Source organism: Alosa sapidissima, chromosome 12 (genome assembly GCF_018492685.1).
Source record: "Alosa sapidissima isolate fAloSap1 chromosome 12, fAloSap1.pri, whole genome shotgun sequence".
In the NCBI taxonomy this organism is placed as follows: Eukaryota; Metazoa; Chordata; class Actinopteri; order Clupeiformes; family Clupeidae; genus Alosa; species Alosa sapidissima.
In genome coordinates this window covers 27,936,317-27,955,495 of record NC_055968.1, presented here as the reverse complement: position 1 = coordinate 27,955,495, position 19,179 = coordinate 27,936,317, and the positions used below count along the sequence as shown (strand labels likewise).

Here is a 19,179-nt window from a genome sequence, read left to right as displayed (position 1 = left end):
GTGTGTTTTGGCTGATTTTGCTACATTTGGGATTTTGTATGAAGCTGTTAGCACAATGCATGATGTGTTAAACCGTGTTGCCAGATGTCATGAGAGAAACAACTCAGCCTGTCAAAACAAGCTTTTCACTCTCTAGCCTGATAAAGTAAGCACTAATTGTGATTGGAAACAAATCCAAAGCTGTGTCAATTTTACCCTAATATTGCATTATTACAATACAGCCCATCATTTCATCTATGAACTGTCAATCATGGAAAAGACAAAAATGAATCCATTCAGAAAATGAATGGATTTCACTGCCATAACTGCAGTTCTTATGAAATGTTCTTTGAACACTGTTAAAGAGATCAGTGTCACTTGCAAGATATTTAATGTTTTTTTTTTTTATCTCTCCTCCAGGGTGGTCCTGGCCCAAAGGGAAAGAGAGGTGGTGTTGGAAGACGCGGAGAGCCAGCAAGTATCCTGACTATTGCAGTTGCAAACTATAATGTTTCTGTTGTTTTTTTTTTGCATTTAACTCCATTTCATTTTTGGAACACACTCTTTAGGGTGTTGGGGGACTGGATGGACTGCTTGGTGTTCAAGGAAACCCAGGCGACCCAGTAAGGATTTAATTTCAAGCTACTGTGTTTTTATTTTAAAAGTCTAGTAGATCTTACTGTCTACCACAGAAAGATAGAGAGAGAGAGAGGCTACCAACCCATTAATGGAAATATTAATGGGGTTATTCAATGTGTTCATCCAAAAGCTCATTCTTAAAGATCTCATCATTCAATGACAGGGTCACAATGGTTTCAGAGGAATGCCGGGCAGGCCAGGTCATGCTGGTAGAACCGTGAGTAATTTTTTGTTATTCTCAGTCTCTAATATATCATGCGGGTCGCGGGTTCATGATGTGCATTATCATAGTGGTAATTTAAATTCATGTTTCAGGGTCGTCCAGGAGTACCCGGAGAGAGTGGATTAGCTGGCAAAACTGGATCAAGGGTGAACTTATTTACACTATTCACTTGAAGCTTATAGAATATGTCAAAAGATATTACTTTCTGTTATTCACGCAAATACATAGTATTTTACCTTGCATCACTTATGACATTAGAACATTTCAGTCTATAGTCCATGGTTTCGAGAACCAAAACTGGAAAATGGTTTGTTTTGAAAATACCATCTTTATAATACACATTTTAGGGTGCACCAGGATCCAGAGGAACCAATGGTCCACCTGGCCCAGTTGGACCAAAGGTATAGTTGTGTTTGTTATATAATGACTAATACTATTTTAGTGACCTCTAATCACCAGAATTGCCTTGACTGTAACTCATGGTTACATTTATATTCTGTTATTAAATATTTCATATGTTTTGATTGTTTGTTCAGGGTTTTCCAGGGCTTCAAGGCCTTAAAGGAAGAATGGGCCAGTCAGGAGAGAGGGTATTTGCCTACTTTCTACAGTGGTGTTTTTTATGGGACTAGCATTATTTGCATTGGAGAACATGGTTTGAATGAGGTGAACCTCTTTTGTTTTTCCTAGGGAGAGAATGGTATCAGAGGACTCACAGGACCAGAAGGACCACCAGGGAGGAAAGTAGGTTTGTTTTCCTGGAATATTTGTCAAGTTATGGCTTGCTGAATATGGTATTAAATGTAAAAATATTAGCAACTTTGAATAAACTACAATATAAGACATGTTTTCAGTTAGTTCACACTTTTTTGGTAAGTACATAATTCCAATTTGGGGCAGCCATGGCCTACTGGTTAGCGCTTCGGACTTGTAACCGGAGGGTTGCCGGTTCGGACCCCGACCAGTAGGCACGGCTGAAGTGCCCTTGAGCAAGGCACCTAATCCCTCACTGCTCCCCGAGCGCTGCTGTTGTTGCAGGCAGCTCACTGCGCCGGGATTAGTGTGTGCTTCACCTCACTGTGTGTTCACTGTGTGCTGAGTGTGTTTCACTAATTCACGGATTGGGATAAATTATCCCAAATTGAGACCAAATTTCCCTCACGGGATCAAAAGAGTATATATACTTACTTATACTTATGTGTTCATTAATAGTTTTGATGAATTTACAATGTAAATAGTCATGAAAATAAAGGAAACGCATTGAATGAGAAGGTGTGTCCAAGCTTTTGGCCTGTACATTTGTATGAATGTATATATAGTGTGGATCCACTGTAATAGAAAGTTGGGCATATTAAGGTATACCAATTTCATGAGTGAACATTTTCTGTCTACAAATTATTGCATGAGTTATATTTTCCCATTTGCAAATTCATCAGTGAGTAATGTGTATGATACAGCATGACACAAAAGGTGTCTAAAAGAGTCATTCAAGTCTGATTTTCAAAATATTTCCTCTGTCCACCAGGGGAAACAAGGTCATCCTGGTCTCAAAGGCCGAAGTGGACCTAAAGGCATACAGGTAAGTTATGGTTTGAATGTTTGAAGTTTCAACATAATAACCATGATATGTGATTATTTAATCATATATGTTTATGTCCTTACAGGGTGATATAGGCCCACGTGGTCCTCCTGGACCCAGGGGGTTTCCTGGTCTTCCAGTAAGTTTTATTTTAACAAAATAATGAGTGATGGATTTACCATCGATTGCAATCCATTGAGCATTTATCTTTGTCATTTCCCAGGGCCTGTTTGGAATAAAGGTACAGTTCATCTTTCTTGAATCAATCAATTAGTCATTTTGAACCAAGAATTCATCCAATGTCTGATTGTTTTTTGGATACAGTGAGTACTTTGTTTCGCAGGGAATAAAAGGGTTTCAAGGAATGCCCGGAGCCAAAGGAGGGACAGGTCCCCAAGGACCTCCAGTACGTTCAGTTCTCTATTAACATGTATTATTTATTGGGCTGTATAGTACTCTATGAATCAATTTGCAATGCAAAATTAATTAGAAAAATTTAAAAAAATATCTCGTATTCATTCCTGTTCATCTCTTGGTTTTGTAATGCTCAGAATTGCTGCCCCGATTCATATGTTCTATGTAAATGCAGCTGTCCATCTCCTGGTTCTGTAATATTCAGTATGGCTACCCTGATTGATTCCTTTTAAAGGGACACCAGGCAACGTTTTCGTGTTAATTAATCATCTTCGTAAGTCGGTTATGGTTAAATGACTCATTACGGGGCGAATGAAGGCAGGCTAACGAAACACTAGAGATTGTTGCAAACGTGTGTATAATGGCAGAGCCGGGCGAAGAGAAAAAGCATCAGGCTTGCCTGGTGTCCCTTTAAATATAAATTATGTGCTTTGTGCAGGGGAAACCAGGCTCCCCTGGTGGCAGAACATTGCAGCGCATTCCAGGCCTCTACGATAGAAGAGGATCACAAAATGTTGGTATAAGATTTAAAATAAGTTTGGTGTGTGGGGATAGGTTAGTGGGACCACACCACAAATGCATCACATGATGTATGGGCTGTAGGTAACTGATTGTTTCTATCTATAGCAGGCTGTGCATATATTTAAACTTTATTTTATCCCATGGTTTTGTCTTAATTAATTCATTAATTTGTGTCTCAATCTCGGCGGTCCAGACAATGGCAAGGAGGACCCAGCATGACCAAGGGGAGCAGGAGGAGTTCAGCTGGCCCCTGGGCACTAAAGAGAACCCTGCAGCCACATGCAAAGAGTTGGGCCTCATGCATCCCCACCTGGAGGATGGTGAGGAAGCACTTTCTGTGGTTTTACCCAAAGTCCAAAGACTGATCCAGGTTCTTTTAATAAAAAAGACATTGTAAATCTCTCATTCATCTTGTGTGTTATTCAGATTCCCCCTGACATGTGATGGTAATTTTGATACCGCAGATGAAATAGAGACCCAGTCAGACCAATAGTATGAAAAATCAGGAACAGAGTTTATTTACAATGAAGGGAGAGACAGCATGACTTCACCTTCAAGGTAATATTTAGGGTTTATGTATCCTTCCAGGCTGATGGGAAATGGCGTTGGTCATCCCATCTCATGTGGACTACACTGAATCAGACTCTGATTAGTGGCAACCTGGCAATCTGGAGCAGATAGCCACTGACGCAGCCATGCAAAATAGTGAAACACTGCAAAGTCATAATATTCCCGCTTATCTCTAAATACAGTCACACCCAGATATACACAGGGACATAATGTTCTATTCCACTTTCTCTCACATGTCAGTCATGTCTGCTGTGCTACTTTATTGCACTGCTGATTGACTCTGCTGATGGAAATGATAAATCAGTTTGGTCATCCATTGTATCTGCTGTTTTCCTGTTTTCACAGGATTTTTCTACATGGATCCCAACCAGGGCTGCCCCTTCGATGCCCTCCATGTGTTTTGTAATTTCACTGCTGGGGGACTGACCTGTCTGCATCCAAACAAATCTCAGGTATCCACAGTACCATATGTTGGTACAGCTCAGTATGTTCAGGTTTGTGATATGTGTGTCTGGTTAGAAGTCAGGACCTATCCATTTGTTTTTAAATAATTAATTTAATTAATTGCATGCATAATTAATTTGGGTTAGGTAATAGGGTTAATTGAATTCCCCCTTGGGGATCAATAAAGTATCTATCTATGTTTGTGTGTGTAAATAATCAGAGGATATCGTCTGTGTTTAATACTGAACCGTGACCAAAGTATCATTGAATAGATCTCAGGAAAATGGTCATCAGACATACAGAAATCCAAAACCTCTGTCTATTGGTTCAGCCAGCTCCATGATGGCTCTAGGGTAAGACCCAAAAACATCCCATTCACAGAAATACACAGAAACACCGTATGTCAATGCATGTTGAGTATGTCAATTTAGTAATAATATGCACCAGATAGGCTATGCTGCTTTTGACCAGATAATGTGCAATATGCTAGAAACGGTCAATACATAACTCTTACATAACTTACACAACTCTTACATTCTGATTGATTGATTGATTGATTGATTGATTGATTGATTGATTGATGTGGATTCCATGTGTCCTAGTTTAAGTACACAGGTCTGGATGTGGTCCAGCTGCGGTTTCTACGACTGCACAGCAACTCAGCAGTACAACAAGTAACAATAGAATGCAACAGTACTCACAACAGAACAACCAATCAGAGACGTGCAAGTCAACGGGTTCTGCATCTCCTTGGAGACTCCTTGAGAGAGATCAGCGGAGCCCACGCCAAAGTGTCAAGAAATGGTTGTGAGGTAAAATAGTTCTGAAATTGCTGAATTGATTTATATGAGATGTGTGTGAAATATTTTGCTGAATAACTCCATGCAAAATAAGATATTTCAGAGGTTCCCTGTCTATGGGGATCTAATGTAATTTTTTTAGCAAGCTGTTTTTTAGCAAGTGTTAACCAATGAGTGAAATAGGCCTACCAGTAAGAAAGTCGGTATAATCCTCAGCCAATGCACATTGTATTCTGTCCTGTGTTTTTCTTGCAGGTGGTGGTGCAGGTGAGGGTAGAGGGCAACAGTGAACTGCCCCGGGGTGATATGGAGCTCCTGCCCCTGAGGGATCTGGGCATAGAGAACAGGGGTGACCACTGGGAGAGAGAGATCAGTGCCGCCCTGGGGCCGCTGTGCTTTTTATAGCACATTACTCCAGTGGCTGTCCTGAGGGACATTGGCTCTCATCAATACCTAAGCTGCTCTTACACACAGAGGGGCCGCAAAGACACCATTACAAAAGACTTGAACTTTATTTGTTGTTATATTGTCATTATGAAAATAGGGATAAGTAAACCAGTTATTGGGTTTTGTAGTGTTTACAGATAAAAATCAAAAGATGCATCACAATGATGTTTGTCAGCATGTATGTGCCAGGGTTGCTAACTAAGATGGTTGTATGTATTTATGCTATATGATTGTAATGTTACTGTATTAATTTATACAAATATTAATGGGTTAAATGTTGAAATGTATAATCTATGATTTTGCTAAATATTAATTTACCAATTGCTTGCAGAATCTTAAATGATACAGCTTGTAAAATTATGGACTAAATAATCCTACTGCAAATGTTCACATTGGTTTCAGCTTTTATTTGGTTGCATGCATTTGTGTGATTGACTAATCACAAGCAGTACTTCTGTATATTGCTGCTGCACTATGTACAAATATGCAGACTTCCTTTTCTAAATAAAGTAGGTTGAAGAAGTCATGTCAGATGTTTTTGTTGATGTTTGTGTGTGTGTGTGTGGGGGGGGGTGATGCATATCAAGACAAATTAAAATAGAAATACCATCTGTTTCCTTGTAGTTTTGAAGTTTTAATGAGTGTGATACCTTAATTCCAATTGTTTTGAATACATGACAACTGTTTGTGTTTTGTAAACCCGCAGTTGCATGAGTTGACATAGGGTAGTTGTGTAAATGAAGAAAATGTGACAACTTCTTACCTCTTTTCTTATTCCTTTTTTTTAATTAATGAATGACATAGGTTACGGTAGCCTATGCTAGAAAAGTGTGTTTTTGACCACCCTGATTTCTGTAACAGAGCAACAAGTAGGCTAAACAGTTGTTGGTCTTGTGGGTCTAATCTGAACTTTATTTTCATGAATGATTGTGATTGTAGCCTACTAAACCGGAGCAATTAACCTAGCCTACATTAACCTAGCCTACATATGTTCATTAGTATATGTTCTGATGCACTTGAATGCATCTTAAAAGCCTTAAGGCCAGACACAGTGATTTCTGATCTACACTTCATCGTAAAACAGAGGTCCTTGTTTCGTGCCTATAGTTAATGAATCAGATGATGACTACTGTTAAGAGTCTGGTCTGGTCTGACCACTAGAGACTCCGCCTCTCTCCCAACGTGATGGCTGAAATATGGCACTGCCTACACAATGTGTTTCTCAAAATCAAATCGAGATAATTTTCAAGTCATTGATTTAGGAAAGGATTACCGTCCTGTGTGTGTTTTCTCTTACCGAACACAAGTTCACACTCCGACTTTTGCGTGTTATATGGCCATATTTGGTGGCCATATAGGTAAGTAAACAAGCAGCTATCGTCTCTAATAAAGAAGTAGCCTACTTTTTCTTCCTGTAAGCAAATCACCTTGATTGCCGAACTCTTTCTCCTTATTCTAACGTCAGAAGGTAGGATATATAGCGCTCATTGACTTTACAGTAGCCTACCTGTTTATAAAAGATTGTTAGCATGTTAGCTACTTACAATAGGCGTCAGACGTAGACTAGTGTGTGAGAACATTTTTCACTTAATTGTTTGAGGTTAATAATAATTGAATTTTACTTCAGAGTCAGTATATAGCCTACATTGTTGCAATAAAATATGCAACATATGTTGCGATGAAAATATTGTTAATCTTTGTTAGTTTGTCAATCGTGTATCATGATGAAAGTTTGCTGATTGTGGTGTCCATGCAATACAACGCATGTCAAGAATTTTAAGATTTTCATAATTAGGCTAGTTGAAGATTTACAGATTAGGACGGAGATGATAGTGTTATGTATGAAGAAGCAGTCTGTGGTTAAGGTTTATGTTGTTACTGTTTGATACAAGGATGTTGGCTTTCTCATGTATTCCTAAACATTAAATAATGAAAATCCCCATCCCTGATAATCACACCTAAGTTAGAACTGAAGTAGGCTATGACATGGGCAGTTCAAAGGGCAAAGATAGGGCTATTTGACAACTTTCTTTCATTAGTCAGAGGCATGGTAATCAGAAGTGTTAAAGGTCAGAAGAAAATCTCATCACTCATGTGATCTTGTTGATCATGGATGTCATTGTTTACCTCAACACACCTTACCATTCTCAACCTTAAACTCTGTTGAAAAACATATTCCCTGCTTTCCAATTTCATTTCATTAGAGACATATTCAAGTCACCCTGGGATATTGGGATTCCAGTCTGTTATTTGTAACATGCTCTGAATGTACCTAATGAATATCTCCTAGGTCTCAGTTTTTGTCGGATAATGTGAAACCGTGAGGTTGAAGAATTTTTACACTAAATTCACTGTACAGCAAACCTAACTGATATCTTGTTGTCCTTCTACAGAGCCTTCTACTGTCCACTCTGCGGAACCACAGGCCGTTTTCCATACCCAGCTCTCCAGAGCAGGACGAGATGATGGGAGACAGAGGCATCAGGGAGAGACATCCCAATGGAGAGATCACAACCAACGGTAAGTTTTCACTATAGCCTCATTCATTCATTCATTTTCTTTTATTTTCTTAATTGGCGTTCAAAATTCATCCCAATAATGATGACTGTGTAGCATTTCTCACTCAAGCTCTTTGGAATCCTTCCTCCTCCCTGATTTAAGGGGTGGAGAGACTGTGCAGACTAGAGTAGTTAATCCATACAGTGAATAAGGGAAGGTGTAGACTGTATTGTGTTATTCATGTGCCTATTGCCAGCCTGGCAGGGAGGGACTACCCGATTAAATAAAGTTCATCTCAGTCAGTGACACTGGCACCTCATGTTATGACCAGGCAGAGACCGCCATAATGGCCAACACAGGTTTTAGAGGTAATGTTGCCACTGGAACTTTTTGCAATGCATGATAGCTTGATCTGTGAGTGTTTTTTTTCTTTGCATGTTGAAGTTGTCTAAATCCAGCTTTGTAAAGTGTATCATTAGAAGCTTGGTGTGGCTGTTGAAACATTTCTTACCATCATCTTTCTGAATTTGGCAATGTGTTGTCTGCAAACTGATTCATGTTAGTTTGAGCTAATGCCAGAGAGCTCTTCTTGGAAAGCCTTTTCCTCATGGCAGCAGAGTTATGCCATTTTCTTCTCTCAAAACATATTCTTTAAAATGTGTCTCCCAGTACAATGCCACTGTTATAGATTACAGCTTTCATATTTAACCTAAAATGCTGCTGAATATATGATGTTACTTGTTGTCTGTTAATTAGACTCTGATATCAGAAGATGAGGTCTTTAAATGAATCACCTGATCTATGTGTGGGTGGTGATTCTCTCAGCAGCTGTGAAATTTCAGCCTCTGGGCCATTTATATTCAATGAATATAATTCATGTACCAAAGAAAGGCAGTTGAAACACTAATTTGAATGCTTCATATCTGGCCTTTGAAAGTTCAAGCACTGTCTTGTGAGTAGTTCATTTAATTTCATGATGGTAATTTGATGGTGCGGAAGGAGAGGAAGGGAAGATGAAGGAGAGTTGTTTGAATGTGATTTCACCTCTGGTGTTTTTATCCTATGCCCCATGATATTCAATAAGTACTTCTTTCTTCTTTCTTCTTTCAAAGCTATTCTGAAATGGGGATAAAGGGTGGATAAAGGGGATGTGCTATGAACAATTCAACTGTTGCAATTATGCAGAGCTGTGTGACATCCGTAGTTGTTGTCACTGTCCTCCCACACTGCTGATTCTTCTTGTCAAATCTTCCAACACTTTGCCACCCTACATGGCTAACAAGGAAGCAATGTTATAATGAGAGATGTATATGTGTTCATTGTGGAAAAGGCATTAGGCTTGCTAGATTACTTAAACATTTTAAAATAGTACAGGAAAAACATCCAAAAAAATGGTTCCTGGGATAAAACCTCACAACTGGCTGTGTTCGATCTACTACACATTTTAATGTGTTTGATTTACACTTTGTCCCTGGATGCCTGGGAAAAGTCATCATAAACTCATATAGTATGCTAAGCTAGTATATTTCCTTTTACGCAAATATTTAACTTTGCCATGTTGACTCATCAGCTAGCGCAACAATACTTCCCAGGTCACTGGGCAACAGGATAAAAAAAAGAAGTGTGTTTAAACACTCAGTTGCACATGAAGGTTTTGTGTTCATCTCTATTCTACTGTGTCTCATCTGTGCAGATGTTTTCAATGATCAAATGTGTGTGTGTGTGTGTGTGTGTGTGTGTGTGTGTGTGTGTGTGTGTGTGTGTGTGTGTGTGTGTCAGGTAAAATGGAGGTGGAGCAGATGATCAGCAGGAAGCTTCACCTGAAACGGGCGGCAGAGGTAAGAGACACACGTCATTTGTGTCAAAAGCCAAGTGACACACAGCACAATTCAAGAAGATTTCACCATCAATACAAAGCAAATCTCCACAACTACAGATGAAAAACCAGTATAACTTCTCCCAGCCCTAATGACTTCACAGCACTGCAAGTTCTTGCAAGCCAACCCAGTGCTTTTGCAATTCTACTGGTTCTATGGCCTTTTACACCCTATAGAGATTTGTGTTATTTCGTTTAAAAACGTGCAGATGTGTCGACCTGGACAGAGCCCCCTGTGGTGCCAAATCCCTCTAGATTGATTAAATCACTGGTGTTAAGCTCCCCATCAAACAATATGTTAAGAGGCTCCGTTTTGGATGGAAATGGATTGGATGACTACTCTCACCTTTTAAACACACACACACACTCAGTCATGTGCAGTGGGCAGCCAAGTTGTAATGATGTTGTGATAGTAGCCTGATAATTTTTGGTTTCTTGATGTTGTCCTTTATGGCACATTCATAGATCTGTTCATGTGTTATAGCCAACCCATACACCACCTAGTGCTCTACTTACAGTAATAGACTACGTGCACTAACGGCTCTTCCTGTACACTCATTTATTGTCGGTGGAGCGTTAACTGTGTTGTAACGGTATCTGTTATATTCTGCTCCTTACATCTTCACTCTGACACTGAATATCTTGTTTGCTCAATAATAACAATTTTAACACACGCATAAATCCTTCTTTATCGTACCATGCTGATTCACCAGTGCAACGCCCAACTGGGTCAGTTTACACACTAATTACATAAACAATAGCGGCAGGTTCAAACACACCTGGCCCTACCAGAAACAAAGGAGTACACATAGAGAGCCTTTCGTGCACGTAGTCTATTCACTTTCCATGGGGCAGCAATAACCACTGTTCAGTCAGATAGACCGATATTTACCAAATTTGTTTGAGTTTATATACAGCTATACTGTATGTACTGGGGGGGAAAAATGGCGAATTTCCAGTTTAATTTGACCACTCCTCTCCCCCACCTTCCCATGATTCCATGCCAGATTTGAGTCAGCATGATGTATAGAAGCATGTTATTGTGTTAGGTTTGAGAGCTCAGAGTTCAGCTGAGGTGAATCATCTGCTGAAAGTTACTATCAGAGAAGGGCGTTGCTGTGTCAGCGCTGGGCATGGGGTCATGTGAGGTGCATGAAAGAAAAATGAACAATAGTTGCATCTTATCATAGTTCCCCAAGAGTCAGATTTGAAGGGGAAGTGCTATTGCTGTAGTTTGATGAAGACATTTCTAATGTTTCAATTCCTCATTTATCATGAAATAGGAAATTATTTAGTAAACTGGGCAAAGGACAGACTTGGATGCATTCTCTAGTCAGCATGGTCCGTAGCTTTCTGTCTATTAGCAATAAAGACAGGTTAAAAAAAAAAAAGATCTCTGACATCATACAGTGTATGTGGTCATGTGATCACCCTTCTGGTGTCCCTCCTTTCTCTCTGTTTGTCACAGCACCTGAAGTCGGACCTGATGAAGCAGCTGGACTCTCAAGTGAACGACTTCATGAACTGCCTGATCGAGGAGTCTGCCAGTCTGGAAGCTGCCCCAGTGCTGCTCTCTGACAAAGAGAGCAATAAACTCAGGTGCCATGCCCACCCTCACTCATGAATCAGAGAATCTATTAAAACAAACTAACATCACTAAACAGTGGCGGCTTTACATTTACATTCACATTCAGTCATTTAGCTGACGTTTTTATCCAAAGCGACGTACAAAAAAACAAACAAACAATCATGGTACAGTGAGACTAGGACACGTTAGTGCAGCAATAAGTGGCCTACTACCCGCATAGAACAGAATGACAGTTAACCCTTAAAGGAGTACCGTCACACCGGTGTGACGGGAATGTTGAGAAATGAACATTCTAAAGAATATCTGGGTTCATTGAATTCAACATAGAATTTTTAGAACCTTCAATTGTTGCGGAACTTAGAATGTTCAAAAACCTACACCTTTAAGGGTTAAGTCAAGGGAAGAAGAAGAAGAGGGACAGTCAGGAGAGAGAAGAAGGTCATGATGAGTGCTAGAGGTCGTGGTAAGTTCTAGAGTTTGGTTAGTGCCAAATGTTCAAATGTTGCTTTACTTCTTCCCTTTTCTCTTCTCACCCTCCTCCTTTCTCCAGTAAGAAGTCACGAACCCCAGGAAGCCCAGGCAAAGTGTATGTGAGCCGCCGTTCGCTGCTTGAGTAAGTGCCGGACTGAAATCTTGAAATTTCATACTGTTATTGATTTTATGCAGACAACTAACTCAAACAGCAATGATTTCAATTCAGTGTCGTATCGTTCCTTGAAACTAGGTAAGTTTTGACCAACACCATGACCCTCTCTTGCCACAGCTCTGACCTTAAACTGATCAATGTCAACAAGAGGAAGAGATTTTAAGCTTCCCATTGTGTGTGCAGCTCAGTGCCACTCCTGGAGTCAATCCCAGGCCACTGAGTGGCTGTTGGAAAACAGAGATTCTTCTCAGAGCAGTAACCAGAGTAACCATAGCTGCAGTAGCAATGTCTCAATTCCTCCAGTGCTTGTGATACAGAAAGGGCATTGTTATCAGAACTAAGCATGGCTGACCGTTTTGCTGGGTGTGAGAGTGAGAGAGAGAGAGAGAGAGAGAGAGAGACTGAATGACTGACCTGACTGACGGAATAGAAAGAGAGTGTTGTATGTGTGAAATCAACATATTGATGGTCTTTGGTCCAACAGTGAACTGTTTGAAGTCAACCACATCCGGACAATCTACCACATGTTCATCGCCCTCCTCATACTGTTCATCCTCAGCACACTGGTAGTGGACTTCATCGATGAGGGCCGGTAAGACAGAAATAATGTTTTTTTACCTCTCTTATATGTTTTAACCTGGATCTTGAACCTTGGGAGCTGATTGCTAGATAGATTGCATTTATCTATGTTGGGAGCTGATTGCTAGATAGATTGCATTTATCTATGTTAGGAGCTGATTGCTAGATATCTTTCCTCTGTTTTTGTCTAACTACACTATTGTCCACACCCTGTCTCTTCTGTTTTTGTTCAGGTTAGTGTTGGACTTCAACCTCTTGGTATTTGCCTTTGGGCAGCTCCCCCTGGTGGTATGCACGTGGCTGTGCATGTTTGTATCTGTGCTCGTGGTGCCGTACAGCCTCCTCCACCTGTGGGCCAGCTGGTATCCGACCTGCAGCCACCCGACCCTGTGGTCCGTCCTGGTGGGCACCGTGTCCATGCTCTACCAGGGGCTGGGGCTGGGCTTTCTGCCCACGTCAGTGGTGCTTAGCAACAGCCTCCCGCCTGCCTCACGCTTTATCATCATTGTGGAGCAGGTGACACGTTTCCCATCTTTCAAAGCATTAATATCTGTTGAAATTAAGCTTGAGTTTTAATTTGGTTTACGTTTAATCGTTAATACTAATTCTTGTGTGTAAACAACATTACAGTAGCAAGATACAAATCTAAAGAGGGCATGAAACGAGACACCTAGACAGGCATTCTCCTAGCTGTGATGCCAATGCTAGTTGGCTGGTGCTGTCATCTCCTGAGAAGCCCTTAGCTTGTTTTTAGGTTTCTTCAAGAGGTTTTAATCTGTATGATGTGACTCTGTAGGTGCGCCTGATGATGAAAGTCTACTCCTTCGCCAGGGAAAACGTCCCCAGAGTCTTGTCAGCAGCACAGAAAGACAAAACCAGTAAGGAATCGGGGTGATCCTTCCAGATTTTTTAATGTTAAACAAGAAATCACAACCTGAAATCACAACTTAAAATATGACTTTATTCATGTTTCAGATGGTCCTGTCATACCTCAGCTAACACAGTATCTGTACTTCCTCTTTGCCCCAACACTCATTTACAGAGATCACTATCCCAGGTGAGTAGAGCATGGTAGCTTTGCGTGACTGTTTTTTGTCATACAGTACGGGTTAAATATGTGCATATTTCATCATATCAGCTCAGTTAGCAGTTAAACTACATTTGCATCGTTTGTAACTATAACTTGGACCTGAAAGTATTTAAACATTGTTTTTTTGTTTTTCATGATGACAGAAATCCATACATAAGATGGAGTTATGTTGCCACAAAGTTTGGTCAGGTATGTTTGTATTCGCTGTTTTTTTAAATCAGGTCTATCCAGCCATAATGGTTTATACATTAGTATTGAATGTGTGCATTTTCCCTATAGGTGCTGGGAAGTCTGTTCTATGCGTACTACGTGTTTGTGCGGCTCTGCATCCCGCAGTTCCGCAGCATCAGCCTACAGCTCTTTGACCTGAGGGCCATGGTGCTCTGCGTCTTTAACTCCATCCTTCCAGGTAAGGCACTTTTTTGACTTTATATCTCTAGTGTTTTCTTGTTAGTTGTCTAACAGAAGTTGTATGGTTTGCAGAAATGTCTATTGCTGCTACTGGGGAAAAGAAAAAACTATTGTGTTTCTGATGAATGTACTTGTTGGCTGATTGTGTAACCACTGCTGATGGTCAAGGGCCTAAACAGAAATAAAAAAAATCCATTACCTAAAATGTCAGACATTTTAAAAATAGCACACTGTATATTGTGTGTGTGTGTGTGTGTGTGTGTGTGTGTGTGTGTGTGTGTGTGTGTGTGTGTGTGTGTGTGTGTGTGTGCGCCCACAGGTGCACTGGTTCTCTTCTTGGCTTTCTTCGCTTTCCTGCACTGTTGGCTCAATGCTTTTGCAGAGATGCTGCGTTTTGGTGACAGAATGTTCTACAAGGTATACAAGGATAGTGCCAATCAACTTGTATGAGACATCTCCTATGTATTACTCTCTGCCCATACCAGAGTGCAATATGCTGTAACTAGCGGATGATGAAGAAAAATTGTTGCACATCTCCTTAACATCAACTGTTTCTTCTTAGGACTGGTGGAACTCAACATCATTTGCTAATTACTACCGTACATGGAATGTGGTGGTGCATGATTGGCTGTACTATTATGTGTACAGGGATTTTCTCTGGGTGAGTGGCTCTTATTGGAATAACACTGGAGATTTGAGTGTGAACAGTTTTGATCGTAGTAATAGCTTACAGTAGTTGGTGATTAATTTGGGATCAGTGATGTATAGCATCTCTCATTTGTAAGTTGAATTTTGTTAATTTAATTGTTTGACTTTTAATTAATGTTTCTAAATTAATTGGCCTTGTTCCTTCCTTCTGCAGTTAACGGAGAAGCGTTTCCGGAGTGGAGCCATGCTGTTCGTGTTCACTATGTCTGCAGTAGTGCATGAGTACATCCTGGCCATCTGCTTCGGCTTCTTCTACCCAGTACTCTTCTGCCTCTTCATGTGCTTCGGAAGTAAGTACTCAAGACCCTCAACATTAATCCCTGTGAAGGAATGCCATGACGGTTTTGACACCAGAGGGCAAAACTCCGTGGCAGGACTCCGTCTTAATGGATGGTTTTCTCCAGAGGGTGGCAGAGGGTGATTTTTAAAGCAACGTCTGCTCACACTTGAGGAAACAAGGCAACAGTCTGAGAAGTTGAATATTTGTGAAAATGACACAAACCAAGGGTGTGTTTCATTCTGTGTATAATTTATAGGCCATTATTGAGAAGAAGCCTGCAGTGTACAAAATTATAGTGATGGAAGCAGAAGTGAAAGCACTCTAATGCAAAATTGCTAATTTGCTATTGGCAAAGCAAGGCATATTAGCATATTTCACATTCAGAAGTAATACAAAGAGATTTAAATAAGAGCTATTCAATCCAATAGTTGTACAGAAGTGGGTTGGCAGGAGTTACGATTTACACAGAAAAAGAAACTGAGGAATTGAATACAATAGTAAAATAATAGCCTGTCAGTACTTGAGAAGTGACCTCAAAAGGGGCAGTCGTGGCCTACTGGTTAGGGCTTCAGGTTTGTGACCAGAGGGTTGCCGGTTCGAACCCCGACCAGTAGGCACGGCTGAAGTGCCCTTGAGCAAGGCACCTAACCCCTCACTGCTCCCCGAGCGCCGCTGTTGATGCAGGCAGCTCACTGCGCCAGGATTAGTGTGTGCTTCACCTCACTGTGTGCTGTGTGTGTTTCAATAATTCACAGATTGGGATAAATGCAGAGACCAAATTTCCCTCACGGGATCAAAAGAGTATATATACTTATATACTTAATACTTAAAATGAACCATCAGTGTTTGTTGCATTATTCATACGAAATACTCAGCCTGCCCATATCTCTTGCCAGTGATGTTCAACTTCATCCTGCACGACCGAAGGAAAGGCCCCATATGGAATGTTATCATGTGGACCTCCCTCTTCTTGGGGCAGGGGGTCATCATCTGCCTGTACTCCCAAGAGTGGTATGCCCAGCGATACTGCCCCATCGATGAGGTAAACACCACTACTGATGGGCACTGTGCAAATGAGCATGCTGGCAATATGATTAATTCCATGTTTTATATCCGTCATATCAATTAAATCAGTTATCTTTTGTGGAGATGGCTCATTTTGTGGTGAGCAGAATTTCAGAGGTCTTATCATGCTACTTCATGCTTTTTGTCATCTAAATGAAATTACTGTAAGTTTTAGATTATTTTTGCCGAAGAGATACAGTGAAGCCATTCAAACATTTGCTATATCCAGTAAACTCTAATGTAGAGTAGGACATATGGAAGGTTGTATTTAAATATTTACTTTGGAATGGTGTTTCCCTTAGTAGTCCATACATCCATTTGACCTTGTGTGTGACGTATTGTAGCCCTCTTTCTTGGACCTGCTGAAGCCACGATCCTGGACCTGTCACCTGACCAGTCCACATGCAGAACACTCTGGGGGATCCTGAGCCATTCTGATCAGAACCTACACCAGCTATATCATCATGAAAACAAACAAACAAAAAAAGAGCACGAGTTGACTTCTTTTTAACGTCCTCTGTGCTAAATTCTTTCATTTTCTGACTTTTTTTTATTGCACTATGCCTTCTGTGGATGTCTTCTCCTCAGTTTCAGAATCAAGGTTATGGTCAGCTTTACATGGCTGCTCTGATTCTGAACTATCATACATCAGAATGCTCTTCTCAAGTGTTTTTTTCTTTTTTAGTTTTTTTTAGTTTATCTTGCAGTCATCCCCTATCTAATAGGAGCTGCTATTCAGTTTTTGTATGCCTTCTCAGTCCTTTTTTAATATATATATATATATATATATATATATATCCAAATGTATACACATTTGGTTAAGCTACAGGGAGTTTGTGGAGGTCCTAGTATGCTTTTCACATGTCATGGATCAGGGTTCATTCGCATATTAAGGACTATGAGAAACAATCACCGTTGTTAATGGTGTTTGAACCTGATTTTCTTGTGGTCTCTTTATCAGAGCAATAATGAAAGTATGACAATGATTTTCACATTCCACTTTTTATTGCAAAAGTGGAATGTATTGCTACCAGCAGCTGTTGCCGAATGTGCCACTGTCAGTGTGTTACTGTCACTGTTGGTATGCCATACTGTGTATGAGACTATACTCACACACACAAGAATCGAAAACAAGTAGTATCATCTTAATAAGACAAATGGGAATCCATCAGAATTTCATAATCCACATATCTATGGCTGACCTCACAGGCAGATTTAGTAACCGAGGATAGTTTGAAGTATGGATGAGTCATCACTACAGCCTTTTTTCAGATTTCATTTAGTGATCATTGTGGTGTTTTGTGCTTAACCATCTTTTGGCCTTTTTCTCAAGGGGCCTTTATTTTTCCCACAGAGCCCTCGATGTTTAACATGTATTTGCAATAACCCATGCTGCCACAAGATGGCGATAGAGTATTTCATGGAAAAAGATAAGATACCGTACTTGAACTGTAGTTACTGTGTGGCCCCTTTGTGATTAAACAAATGTAGTTCTTTCTTGAGACCACACTTTTGCTACAGCATCCTACCTTTTTGTCTGAGATAGGTCTATCTGTTCAACTCTCAAACTGAGAAACGGTTGTGTCCTACCTCAAAATACAATCCCCATGTGATGTAATGTACTGTAAAAACTGTGATGTAACCATTTTATAAAATATTTTATGTAAATTCTATTTTTACAGGTAAATGTCTATTCAATTGACTGTATGACCTAGATAGGCAACCCTTTACTGAAACTGCTATTATATTTATCTAAAATGTAGCATATTGCGTTAGCGTATAATAGGCTACACTGTGGTTATGTATAAGGACATCAAAGTGAGGTAGCCTATTTGTAGGCCTACCCAATTTTTCCTGTTTATCTTTTTTCTCTTATTTATCTTTTTATTTGTTTTGTTTGTTTTATTTTTCTCTTATTTCATTTTTTTGCACAAGTGAATTCTAAACAAATATTACAGCAATCATGTAATGTTGTATGTCCAATATTCAGGGTTCAGCTTGATATATTTATGGAAAATGACATCTATATTTGTGTACTGAGATGCCCCACCTACTACTTTGTTTACTGCTGTAAATTGATACTTCATCTGTTTGTGTGGAGCAAATTGAGATTGAGATGGTAAAATATGATATTCTGTATGGTGTATTATTGAGGCTGAACAATTTGACTACTGCTTTGTTGTACTATTGTCTCTCAACTGTGTTGCTTTGGTGCAATAAAACTACCTATTTATCTTCAAAGAAAAAATATGTTCAATGCCGTTGTCACAGTAAATAGCTGGATAAAGTAGGCCTAAAGTAGGTGCACTAGCCCAGGGGTTCCTAAACTTTTCCACGACAAGGCCCCCCAAATACCACTAGGTTCTGGACAAGGACCCCCTTGATGTGCTATTAAAACCATCGACAATACTACGGCAAATGTAAAAATACATTAAGCTAATCCTAATAACTATTTTAGCCACAAGCACTTCGTGATGGAGCATACAGTGTGTAAACATTTTATTTGGGGCTTTCTGCTATATGAGAGCTATCACTCTATTATTCCCAGTCATTATCATGGGAAATATAATGTTCAGATATGCGTCACATTATTATAATGGAATTGTATAACAACCCTCATAGTAATAGGTATATTTTAAAATTTTCAGATGTATTTATTTGTTGCTTTTATTTTTCCTTCCAACTTGCTGAGGCCCCCCTGGCACCCCCTCGCGGCCCCCGGCCCCCACTTTGAAAACCACTGCACTAGCCTATTATATATTATTTCAGGAAAATTAATGTAAGGCCTGGTTATAATCAGCATTTTTGCATAAAACCTTT

At 40.0% G+C, this 19,179-nt stretch overlaps 2 protein-coding genes across 3 annotated transcripts in view; both read left to right on the top strand.

Moving 5' to 3' along the window:
• si:dkey-21p1.3 (collagen alpha-1(I) chain) overlaps positions 1 to 6,131 on the top strand; it is a 33,459-nt gene extending 27,328 nt beyond the window's left edge. The window contains exons 49-65 of the mRNA XM_042057790.1: positions 400 to 453; positions 549 to 602; positions 782 to 835; positions 934 to 987; positions 1,189 to 1,242; positions 1,378 to 1,431; positions 1,532 to 1,585; positions 2,367 to 2,420; positions 2,506 to 2,559; positions 2,644 to 2,661; positions 2,764 to 2,826; positions 3,274 to 3,348; positions 3,550 to 3,676; positions 4,272 to 4,378; positions 4,643 to 4,723; positions 4,973 to 5,182; positions 5,426 to 6,131. Of these exons, the coding sequence (XP_041913724.1) occupies positions 400 to 453; positions 549 to 602; positions 782 to 835; positions 934 to 987; positions 1,189 to 1,242; positions 1,378 to 1,431; positions 1,532 to 1,585; positions 2,367 to 2,420; positions 2,506 to 2,559; positions 2,644 to 2,661; positions 2,764 to 2,826; positions 3,274 to 3,348; positions 3,550 to 3,676; positions 4,272 to 4,378; positions 4,643 to 4,723; positions 4,973 to 5,182; positions 5,426 to 5,575 (1,317 nt within the window). The 3' untranslated portion in view covers positions 5,576 to 6,131. The remainder of the gene's footprint in view (positions 1 to 399; positions 454 to 548; positions 603 to 781; positions 836 to 933; positions 988 to 1,188; positions 1,243 to 1,377; positions 1,432 to 1,531; positions 1,586 to 2,366; positions 2,421 to 2,505; positions 2,560 to 2,643; positions 2,662 to 2,763; positions 2,827 to 3,273; positions 3,349 to 3,549; positions 3,677 to 4,271; positions 4,379 to 4,642; positions 4,724 to 4,972; positions 5,183 to 5,425) is intronic.
• A 662-nt stretch (positions 6,132 to 6,793) lies between these two features.
• Positions 6,794 to 18,620, top strand: soat1 (sterol O-acyltransferase 1). Of its 2 annotated transcripts, XM_042057486.1 has the most exons (16): positions 6,794 to 6,975; positions 8,011 to 8,137; positions 9,896 to 9,954; positions 11,461 to 11,591; positions 12,131 to 12,193; positions 12,711 to 12,818; positions 13,039 to 13,321; positions 13,602 to 13,683; positions 13,781 to 13,862; positions 14,039 to 14,084; positions 14,175 to 14,304; positions 14,626 to 14,723; positions 14,869 to 14,967; positions 15,169 to 15,304; positions 16,191 to 16,336; positions 16,704 to 18,619. In XM_042057486.1, exons 2-16 carry the CDS (start codon positions 8,080 to 8,082, stop codon positions 16,785 to 16,787), a joined length of 1,605 nt encoding a protein of 534 aa, XP_041913420.1. In that variant the 5' UTR covers positions 6,794 to 6,975; positions 8,011 to 8,079; the 3' UTR covers positions 16,788 to 18,619. The 2 variants fall into 2 exon arrangements, with proteins under 2 accessions (XP_041913420.1, XP_041913421.1); XM_042057487.1 differs by lacking the exons at positions 6,794 to 6,975; positions 8,011 to 8,137 and adding an exon at positions 8,183 to 8,484 and having other exon boundaries at positions 16,704 to 18,620.
• The last annotated feature ends 559 nt before the right edge of the window (positions 18,621 to 19,179 follow it).

Excerpts from the sequence above, each read along its gene's own strand:
- soat1 (XM_042057486.1), top strand. The coding sequence starts at position 8,080 with ATGATGGGAGACAGAGGCATCAGGGAGAGACATCCCAATGGAGAGATC. Across the intron at positions 14,724-14,868 it reads GTGACAGAATGTTCTACAAG|GACTGGTGGAACTCAACATC; the intron begins GTATACAAGGAT and ends GTTTCTTCTTAG. Across the intron at positions 16,337-16,703 it reads GATACTGCCCCATCGATGAG|CCCTCTTTCTTGGACCTGCT; the intron begins GTAAACACCACT and ends GACGTATTGTAG.